This window comes from Populus euphratica, unplaced genomic scaffold, assembly GCF_000495115.2.
Source record: "Populus euphratica unplaced genomic scaffold, PopEup_1.0 scaffold512.1, whole genome shotgun sequence".
Taxonomy (NCBI): Eukaryota; Viridiplantae; Streptophyta; class Magnoliopsida; order Malpighiales; family Salicaceae; genus Populus; species Populus euphratica.
Window position 1 is genome coordinate 28,717 of NW_011500393.1, and position 11,816 is coordinate 40,532.

The following is an 11,816-nucleotide window of genomic DNA, read 5'->3' on the forward strand; positions in this document are numbered from 1 at the left end:
ATATAAAGTGCAAGGATTAGTTACAACTATCATGTGAATCTTTCCATAGACATATATGATATCTTCATATAGAATTCTTATACAGGTCAATTCAATATATGTATTATCTAATAAGCACCTCCATATTAATTCTATATACTTCTCGTATCTCAATTTATTAGAGTAATTACTTTCTTTCATAAAAAAGTAACATAATATGCAATAGTTTCAGTAGCTTTGATTAATATCCAGTCTTAATAGAACTTTGATCAGGAATATTTAGAAACATTGTTTTGATGCAGTATGAATCTTAGAACTATAATAACTTTATAGTTTTCTATGCAAAACATTTTTATTTCACAAACTTTATCTTTATTTTAGATTCATTAATCAAATATTAAAGATAAAGAAAGCCTTTATTAATAATACATGTGTTTTACACAAATAAATTAGTGTTATGTGTAACAAATTGATTGGTTACAAAGCATATTTAAAGACATGATTAAAATCATTTCGTCAAATTTTTTTTAGTTGATTGAAAATAGAGCCTGGAGTGTCCTTAATAATCTAATTTTTCTCGTCTATTTCCCTCTCTTAATACATCAATTTATCTATTTATTTCTTGATCATTAGATCTTGGATTTCATTTTTTGACTATTAAATTTTTATAAACTTTAGATTGACTTATATATATTAATTAATTTGGATGAGATATGAATTTTAAAATAATTATTATTCTTGTATAAAAAATTAATATTTAAAAAATAATAATTATTTTACATTTTTTTTTTCACAATCTCTAATAAACTATATCTCTTTTCAAAAAAAGAATTCATAAAATTGCAAGTGAAAATTGTTAATGCACTTAATCACATGTGATGCACTTAAAAATGGCAGGAGCGCGTGTGGGGTCATCCTTCTTGGCACGCACAGGCATGCGACACCAAACCATCATAGTTACGCTTTGCTGAATTTAAACTGTGTGCTCTTTTCAAACCTCGAAAATACCGCGCCAATAAAATCCCCCGCCAATTACAAGGTCAAAAAATCTTCGAGTGCCACAACAAACTTCCCTCCCAAGGCTCTCTTCCAAACAAATATTTAATTTAATCTCTATTTTCATTTAATTTTTGCACCAATAATAATAATAATAATAATAATAGTTTTGCACCAATAATAATGATAATAATAATAATAAAAATCTCCCCTCCATCGATATCAGGACTTGATAAACCCCCAGACAACCTAGAAATATTACATCAACATATCAAAATACCATTCGATCCTCCATTCATTTCCGGGTCTTGCACAATATTCAAACCCTAAATTTTTTCGAATACCAGACACCTAAAATTTAAAATCCGCGCCGCTCCTCTCAAAATTTCAAATCCCTCCCTCTCTTTCTCTCCCCTTTTCACTATAAAATCAACACCCCACAGCCCGCTCTACTTACCGCCAGGAAAAAGAAGAAGAAACCAGTCCCTAGTTTTCTTAATCGAAAAAAACTCTTCAGAAAAATGCCTGCAATCCCAGAAGAACCCCTCCTGGCTGAAAACCCAGACCGGTTCTGTATGTTCCCCATTCAGTACCCATCAATCTGGGAGATGTACAAGAAAGCTGAGGCCTCCTTTTGGACTGCTGAGGAGGTCGATCTCTCGTCGGATATCCGCCACTGGGAAAACCTGACTCCCGACGAGAAGCACTTCATCTCTCATGTCCTTGCCTTCTTCGCCGCCTCTGATGGGATTGTCCTCGAAAATCTCGCCGGGCGTTTCATGAAAGAGGTCCAAGTCTCGGAGGCGCGTGCTTTTTACGGATTCCAGATCGCGATTGAGAATATCCACTCCGAGATGTACAGTCTTCTGTTGGAGACTTATATCAAGGATTCTGAGGAGAAGAATCGCCTGTTTCATGCTATCGAAACGGTGCCGTGCGTGGCTAAGAAGGCACGGTGGGCCTTGCGGTGGATTGACGGGAGCGAGAGTTTCGCGGAAAGGCTAGTTGCTTTTGCTTGCGTGGAAGGGATATTTTTCTCGGGGAGTTTTTGTGCGATATTTTGGTTAAAAAAGCGTGGGTTGATGCCGGGGCTAACCTTTTCGAACGAGTTGATCTCGCGAGATGAAGGGCTTCATTGTGATTTCGCGTGCCTGCTCTACAGCTTGCTGAGGAAGAAGCTGAGTGAGGAGCAAGTGAGAGGGATAGTGAAGGATGCTGTGGATATTGAGAGGGAGTTTGTGGTGGACGCGCTGCCATGCGCGTTGGTAGGGATGAACGGGGAGTTAATGAGTCAGTATATTGAGTTCGTAGCTGATAGGATGTTGGGTGCGCTTGGGTGCGGGAAGGTGTACAATGTGGCCAATCCATTCGATTGGATGGAGTTGATATCTTTGCAAGGGAAGACTAATTTCTTCGAGAAAAGAGTAGGAGAGTATCAAAAGGCCTCAGTTATGTCTAGTATTAATGGGAATGGTGGGAATCATGTGTTTAAGATGGATGAAGATTTTTAGAGTCTTTGTTTGTGGATTTAGGATCATGGATCTCTTACTGCTTTTATTTCATTATTATTGTTATTATTATACGGGGGTTCCCCCCTTTCAATTTGCTCGCTTCTGTGTCTGTGTTTTCGCACATATGCTTTGAAACTTCGATTTCCAGACCCAAATTTCAAAATCGAACAAAATCTTTTTAAAAAAAAAAACATAAAAATTCTCAAAGTAGAGGTAGTGTTCTTAGCACTTAAAATCATGTATCCGCACCGTCCCCCTTAATATTCAACGTGCATTAAATAGTGTTGTCGCTAGTGTTTCATGCTGCCGCTTATGCGTCTGTTAGGTTCCGTGTCAAGGGTATTTGTCTGCATGTCCGGTTTCATCCAGGGATCGACAAGGACCACACCATCTTTTCTTTCATTGATGGATTGGTGGAATTTGACAGGAAGGAGGCGGATTCTATATCTTAAACCTCACAGTTTGTGTGAGTGGTTGATATTCCAAACTGAAATGCATAATGGTGTTGCATGGTTGCCAGATTAGTGTGTACCCACGAGAAATCCAGCCTGAGCTGTCGGGCAAGGAAGAGAGAATGCTTCAGGCTGCAGTGTGAACGTAAAAAGGCAAGAAAGGAAGGTATCGTTGCTCAGCAACAGCTAGTGCTTGCCTCCAATGCATCACGCTGCGGATAGCAGCCCAGTCTGCTGATTTTGAAAGTTGGTGCTCTTTCTTAATTGCTTTTGCTTTATGCTTGTTGCAAACAGATGGGTACCACTACAACAATTTGTTCTTTGTGCATTATTATCAACGTGTTAATAGTTGCTTTATCAGAAGTCATTTGTTTACCTTCTTTGGAATCTGAATTTATGAAAATCTGCCTGTCTGCTACATTTCTATCATTATATCAAGAATGAAGACTAAAAACACTTGAAACAAACTATGCCTGGTAGGAAGTCATTGTGAAATGTGAATGATGTCAAACTAGCTAGCTAGCTTGATTATATGTAAAAAGCAACATTAAAGTCCAATACAATTCCTTTTCACTGCTTGTCATCTTTCTCTGGATTTTGCAATCAAGGCCGGGAACCATGCTATCTTTGTCAGCTTAATCTGCAATTTTAACAAAATGTTACCACTCTAACCCCAAAAATCACCCTTTCACTTTGCATATATGATCATTTCACTTTATATCTATAAAGGGATACAAATGAGTAGTATAAATTAATTATTCAAAAAGTTTGTAAGTTAATAACAAAAAAGATATTAAAAATGTTGATCTCTTTATTAAAAATAATTCACCCTTAAAAAGTCTACAAAAAAATATTTATATTAGAAAAAATCCTAAGTCAAATAAAATATCCCTAACATATATGGATAAGCTTAATAAATAATAATAATCCAACAAATATAAAGTCTAGAAAGCCTAATAATAAATAAAAAATAAATAAAATAATAGCTCAACTAATTTAAATAAGATTAAAATTGTTTTTATAATTTATTAACATAATTAAAGCCTAACTTTAAATGCTTAGTTCTTTATTGTCTTAATAAATTAGAAGACTTTCTATATATTGCTAAAAAGTTATGAACGTTTACTTTCTAATAAAACTAGAATCACCATAAACTTCCTTCTATAATTTCAATTATGACCAAATAACTTATGATCAAAACACTAGCAAAATATCAAAACTAGTAGATTGAAATCTTATTAATCCAATCTTTTTGTAATGTCTAAATGCCCACCAACAAGCCTTTTTTGAACATGAATTAAATTAATTAAGGTTTGTTCTTTATTATTTAATATTTTTTTGAAGTCCAACTTAGCTCATGTGTCTTGAAAAAGTCCATTGAAAACCTCTTTAAACTTCTTAACTCTAAATCTTGTCATTGAATCAACTAGAACCTCTAACAGATTTTTTAATGTTTTTTAGATCACATTATTCCTTCTTTTCTTGAAAGGATTTGTCATCAAATCATCATTTACATAAAATAAAGAGAGATTTGAAACATTGAATTTAGCATTAACACCATATTCATCTAGTAAATTTACTTTGTAAGCATTGTTATTAATTCTATTATTTAAAAAGACACGAACGAGTAATATAAAATCACAATAAAATTTATCAATCCTTTAAAGAGTTTGCAAGTTTAATAAAAAATTTAATATAAGAATTACTCAACCACACAAAAGATATCAAGAATGTTGATCTCTTAATTTAAAATACTTTACCCTTAAAAAGTCTCTACAAACAAATATTTATACTAGAAAGAATTCTAAGTCTAATAAAATATCCTTAATGGATTTTAATAAGCCTAACAAATAATAATAATAATAATAATAATAATAATTCAATAAATTCGCAATCGAATATAGGCCTTAATATTTCTAAAAGGCCAAATAATAACTAAAAGATACATAAAATAATAACTTAGTTAATTTAAATACGATTAAAGTTATTTTTGTAATTTGCTGACTGAATCAAAATCCAAATTCAAATGCATGGTTCTCTCTCGGTTTAATAAGTTAGAAGGCATGCCATATTTCATTGGAAAGCAATGGATATATAATTTCAATACAATTATAAATGCATCACAATTCCTTTTGTAGCTCTAATTATGACCAAAACAATAGCGAAATATCAAAATTGATAAATTAGAATCTTCTTATTCCATTTTTTTTTTTGCAATCTTTGAATGTCTACTAACAAGCTTTTTTTGAACATGAATTAAATTAATCAAGGTTTGTTTTTCATTATTTAGTATCTTTTTGAAGTCCATCTTGAATAAGTGTCTTAAAGAAATCCATTGAATACCTCTTTAAACCTTTTAGCCCTAAGTTTTGTCACTGGACAAACTAAAACCTTTAATAGATCTCTTATTACTGCTTGAATCGCATCATATAAAGTTTCAAGATATTATTTTAAGGTAGGTCTTGAACAAGATCAAGTTGAGAGATTTGATAAAAAAAAAGTTTATGTAAACACAACACATTCATACTTATAATATTTATATCATAAGTTGTTTACACTGAAAATGATTATTCAAGATGAAATTCCCACCCCACCCCCCAAGAAAAAAAAACCCTTATGAAATGTAAAGGAAAAAGGAGTTAAAACATATATCTCCTTATACCTTAAAATAATTGTAGGAATTAATAACACCTTGCTTCATTTTATTTTTTAGTAGAAGGCTAGAAAACATATGTATTTTATAACATATTTACAATAATTCAATTTCTAGATGGACTAAAACCACATACACCATAAATCATTTGTAACATATTACAAACAAACCATATAAATCCTAAATCAAATAAAAAACCAAAGAAAAGAGTTAGATAGATCAATTATTTACCCCAAATAGAACCAACAATGATGTTGTTGAAATGCATAAATATGAGTTTCATGATGAAACCTATAAATCTCATCATTATGAATCCTATCGTTGTACAAAATACCACTTTTGTGAAATCTGAGACAACCCATAAATAAAATGCATTGTTTTAACCAGAGTGATCAATCCAATTAAATTTTGAAAAAGAATAAAACAAGAAAAAAAGGTTGTTGTTATTGCTAACCTTTATGATCTGGTTTGTGGTAGCGCTATACTAGGCAAATGTTATTATTTGTGAACTCTTTCAATGGGTTAAATACTAAGTTGATTGCTTTCATTTCTAATTCTTTTATTTATCTCCCTGTCTATTCGGGGTGATGAACAACTATTTTTTGGAACTTAGCATAATTAAATTTTTGTTTGTAAAATAGCATGTGCAAAAAAATATTTAGAGAAGTAGCATACTTGATCAAGTCCCATATAACATCTGTGACACTTAAGTCGTATTCATTATCTATAACTTGCTTGTTGTAAATTCTTGTTATGATTCTTGAGTCACATATGTTATCTGCAACTTGACTAAGAGACATATCCTATGATATTTCTTCTGCCATAACTCCTAGCAAAAAAAAATAAAAAATAAAATTCACACAATTCAAATAACTAGTTTTCTAGCATCAAAACACAATTTACATAAGTAACACATAACATCTTTAATCATAAATAATAAAATAAAACTGAAAATTAACATAACATAATGTTTTATTAAAATTAAACTAACTATATATTTATTCATAATTCTAAAAATATATAATAACTTGTAACTATATTTAATAATCACCATAGCTTGTGGAAAGTCTTAGAGCACTCGTGGACGGGTTTGGGGCATCATCCTAACTTGTTTAACTCAAAGACAAGTTTATAACATCCAATATTATCCCAACTTGTGGACATAATTGGGATGTTTATAGATGGATCTATGATGCTCATGGACGAATCTGAGGTGCTCATATATGGACCAACATCCCCAACACTCCCATGATAAGCAATAGATGGACCAACATTCCTAATACTCTTATGATAAGCAATCTTATCATTTACTAATTCCACTTTAAGATGCTCAACCTCTCCAATTTCTTGAAATCCACCAAGACATAAATTAAGTGTAGTGTTGGCCACAATACCTCCATCCCATTGATGTTTTCACCGATAGTCACTATTGTTTTTCAAGCCTTCTATACTGATTAATGAATCAATATATATATACATTAAAAATTAATTAGTAGTCATCATCCATAATAACATTAGAAATACTAGAAATATGTTGTATGTAAAACAATATTGCATATCAATCGATTTTGTCTTGGATATTGAGGTGTATAATGCATTAGATTGTGTGGAAGAATCGGGAAACATGATCAGATAGATGTAATAAAACACCTCATGGTGTTTTGTGTGTGTTTTGTTTTAGGGAGAGAGGAGGGTAGATGATGGGGAGAATAAAGAGGCAATTGGCTTTGTTGAGAGAGAAAAAAGGAGAAATAAAAGGAGAAAGGGAAAGAAAGGGGCTCTAGGTATTAATTTTGTATAAATTCACAAATAGTATTTGCAACTTGCGTGTTGTAGATGAAAACTTAGAAATAAAAGTCATAGGTGTAATATGTGACTTGCGTGTTGTAGAAGGCAACTATAATTTGTGAAACTTTACAATATCCCCCATTATTTTCTCCATTGTGTTTACCAATTTTTTTTCTCTATGCTAAAAACATAAAAAAACTCACAGTTTAGTCTAGGATTTAATAGAGTGAAGAAATAAAAGATGTGATGATTTCAAATTTTTATTAACCTAAATGCCCTTCCATAAACAATTTAATGCTTATCTGAAATGGAATGTTTTTCTATTTCTTTTGATTTTTAACCAACTTTATAGAAGAAAGACATTTGAAAATTAGGATCCAATCAAACCATAGTTTTGAAACCCGGACTTGCGGGTCGATCCGGGGCTAGAATTGAGCCAGGTTGAAAAAAAAATAGGGAAAAGAAAAACCTGGTGTGACCTAGTTGACTTAACAGATTGACACGATAACTCGATGAACCCTGTAAGACTCGATCAAAAACTCAATCGTAACCCGTTGACTTTTTTTTTTTTTTTACTAAAATGATGTTATTTTGATGAAGAAAAAGAATTAACCCAAATAACCTAGTCCCTGTGTGTGTGTGTGTGTATCCACCATTTAGTCAGCTAGGGATAAAAGCAATGATATGGTGGAAACGATGAGTATAAGAGAGGATGACTGGATTATCAATTTGATGAAGGTTCATTGTGCATACCATTTCCAACATATGATTAATAAAAACTAAAGCTAAAAGGAAAATTATTGTGTGCTAAGATACTAAATACTATTCATTATAATAAAATAATTACAAAATTGCTCTTAAACCATAAAATGTTTAAGCTCTGCATAGGAGGAAAATGATTTTTTCACCATGATATGATTATTATTTTTAAATTATGTGGAGATAAATTATTCTTTTTTCTTTTTGACGAAGTAAAATTACTTAGTTACCCATAAAACAAAAGAAAATAAACTTATATTTAGAGGCCTTTTAGTCTTTTTAATTTTTTGCATAGTAAAAAAAACTTAATTACCTTTAAATCTAAAATTTACTCAATAGCTATCTAGGGTTTTTTTCCCCTTTCATCATAGTTTTTTGGTTGATATAAATATGACTCAGGGGTGTTTTTATATTTTAATAAATGCTAAGTATTTTTAAAAACAACATTTACACGCGCCAGCAAGTGAGTATCCCCAACATCTTGTAAATGATGAATGCGAGACTGCCAGTGACCAATGGATCTTCGATTTGTCACCAATAACCTTTTTTTTTTAAATTTTTTTTATTTCTTTTTTCTCCTTCATTTTCATGTATAGCCTTTAAAAATCTTAAAGTATCCATTCAATTTGTTTTTCCTTTGAATTTGGTCCTTATTAGTTTCATTACTACTTGTTTTATTTGAAATAATATATAATATTTGAGTTTTGTTTTCCAATTTCATTCCCATTTATTTTTTTCATCTTTCAAATTTCATCTCTATTCTTTTTATTGTTATTTGTTTTACTTGAGATAATGTTTTAAATTGGTTTTGTTTAGCAATTTCATCATTTTTAAGTTTTATTTCCTATCAAATATAATCTTTATTCTTTTGATTGCTATTTTTCTTTTATAATTTCATCATTTAACATTAAATTGGTTGAGAATTAAGTTTTTTAATTAAGCATGAGTCTAAGATTTAACTAGTTACGAGTTTTAGAGATAACCTAACTTTAAAATGTTCACTATAGTTTTTTTTCCACTTTTATTTGAGCTTATATTTTTTTTTTTAAATTTCAATCTTCTATATTTATTCAATTGGAGATTGAGCACCTTTCATTTTTATTTATTTTATGTTTTCACTGATTTTGAAAATGACCTAGGTTGTCTCAAGCATCGTTTTGAAACCCGGTTCGGCCTGACGGGGTGACCTGGGCTGAAATTGGGTCAGGTTGAAAAAACAATAGAGGAAGGAAAAACCTGATTGTGACCTAGTTGATCTGGTGACCTGGTTGACTCGACAAGACCTGGTTGCCAACTATTGACTTTTTTTTATATACTAAAATGATTTCATTTTTATTTAAAAAAATTTGACCTGGGCGATCGGGTGACCTAGTCAAAACCCAGTGACCCGGTCAAAACTTGAAACTTGGGTCTTGGACCGGGCAGACCACTAGGCCAGGTCTGAAAACAATGGTCTCAAGTCTTTTTATTTGTTATTCTTCATTGAATTTTCTTTGGCTAATTTTTTAAATTGATATTTTTTTTACTGATTCTATCCTTTAAAATTAAATTGATTGGGAATTGAGAGTTTTAATTTAGCCTGGGTTTAGGACTTCATATATTGCAAGTTTGAGACATTAATTCAGGTTTACGGGATTCACTTAGTTTTTCTTGTGTTTTTTCAGTTTTATCCTTTAACATTTATGTTATTAGCAATTAGGCTTCATTCTTTTTTTATTCACTTTCTATCAAATTTCTTGTGAATCTTTAAAATGATCCTAGTTATCTTATGTCTTTTTATTTGTTTTCTTAAATTAATTTGACAAAAATTTTAAATTGATATTTTTTTTTAATTTTATCTTTCAACATTATAGCAATTGAGAATTATTTTTTTAGGCCATGTTTGTTTCTCGAAAAGTAGTTTCCGGGAAACAACTTTTCAAACTTTTCCATTTTTGTTTGTCATTAGAAAAATTGGTCAATGAAAAACTCTTTCCTGTTAACGGAAAACACTTTCTGGTCAACAAAAAACAATTTTCAGGAAAGTGTTTTCCTTTTTGGTTGTGTTTATTTTCCGGAAAGTAGTTTCCAGGAAATCATTTTCCAAACTTTCTTGTGTTTGTTTGCTGTTAGGAAAGTTGATCAACGGAAAACACTTTCCAGTAAAGAAAAATTTGGCTTGATTTTTAGAAAAGTGTTTTCCTGAAAAATTTGGGCGGAAAACACTTTTTGAAAGTTGTGAAAAATTTAGAAATGTCATTATTTGCTGATTATATCAAATTTGATCCTCAAACTTTTGATTGCTATATATATTTTGTTTTGAATATTTATTTTTCAATTTCTCATAATATAACCAAACACTGAGAAGTGTTTTCCAGTTTATTTTCCATAACACTATCAAACATCGAAAAATTATTCACTTTCCAGGAATTCACTTTTCAAAAGAAAACAACTTTCCTGCAAACAAGCGGAGCCTTAGTTTCATTTTTCAAGTTTTATTTTTTTCATTATGTTCCTTTGTGATTTTCTTTTTATTCTTTTATCTTCGTCTCATCACTTCTAATGTAGGTTGATGAATTAACCTAAGTTGACTCGAGTTTTTTTAACTTTAATACTTTTTGATGTTGTGACCTTCAACATTATATTGTTTTAGAATGGAGCTTTGGAATACTTCTCAATTTATCTTCTATTGGATTATTTCATATGTATGATTAGAAGTACAAAGTTTGTTTGGTTTGCCTAGTTTACTTGGTGTTTTTGTTGCATATTTTTTAATTGATATTTTTTTTTCAATTTCATCCTTTTATATTATATTTACTTGGAATTGTACTTTAACTTCTTTTTTTTTATCGGCTTATCTCGATCTCATGATATGACTTGTATATTTGACATGATTACTCAGGTTGGCTCAAGTGATTTGTTCTTTCTCTCTCTCTTTTAAATTTTTGTTCTTCCACGTTTGATTGGCTGAAATCATAGCTTTGTCATCTTTTTTGTTTTGATAATCATTCTTTGTTTAGGTCCCCATGATTTCTTTTTCTTTCTAAATTGGCCTATTTACTATACTTATATGTTCTTTTAATATCCATTTAAATTATACTATTTTTTTCTCAATGAAGTCTATACCCCGAGTCATTTTTTTTTAAACACTTTTACATCGCCTATGTGTCTTTATTTAACCAATATATTTTTTTTAGCTCGTGACATAGCATTGACCCTTAAATCTAGTTTTAGACTATCTACAAGCATTATCAATGATGACACTATTAAGAGAAACCCTAACTTAGTTTTGGTGCTATAGCTATAAGCATTACTATCAGTACAATTACTAAAAGAAAGAGAGGGAGTTTTTGATTTTGATTTTGAATTATTTTGCTCTAACAAAAAAATTGGTACAATTTCTATAATACTTGACAAACACTTGTTAATGATTTGTAGGGTGCTGCTATTTGAGAACCATGATTAACTATGGTGTCTTATTAAAATAAAAGCTAAAATAGATCAACCTTTTATCGTGTACCAAGACATATTTACTTTGGATTAAAATAGTGAAACATCGTGTACCAAGACATATGACACGACGAAAAGATTGTTGTCTTCATAATTATTTTTCCATTCTCAAATAAAATTATTTAACTAGCTATTAAGAGCAAAAAAAATATTTTTCTATAAGGTCTATTTGTTATTATCATATTAATC

At 30.7% G+C, this 11,816-nt stretch overlaps 1 protein-coding gene across 1 annotated transcript; it reads left to right on the forward strand.

Moving 5' to 3' along the window:
* Positions 1–1,239: 1,239 nt before the first annotated feature.
* On the forward strand, positions 1,240–3,367 carry LOC105114361 (ribonucleoside-diphosphate reductase small chain). Its single transcript, XM_011010881.1, has one exon. It carries the CDS (start codon positions 1,497–1,499, stop codon positions 2,484–2,486), a length of 990 nt encoding a protein of 329 aa, XP_011009183.1. The 5' UTR covers positions 1,240–1,496; the 3' UTR covers positions 2,487–3,367.
* The last annotated feature ends 8,449 nt before the right edge of the window (positions 3,368–11,816 follow it).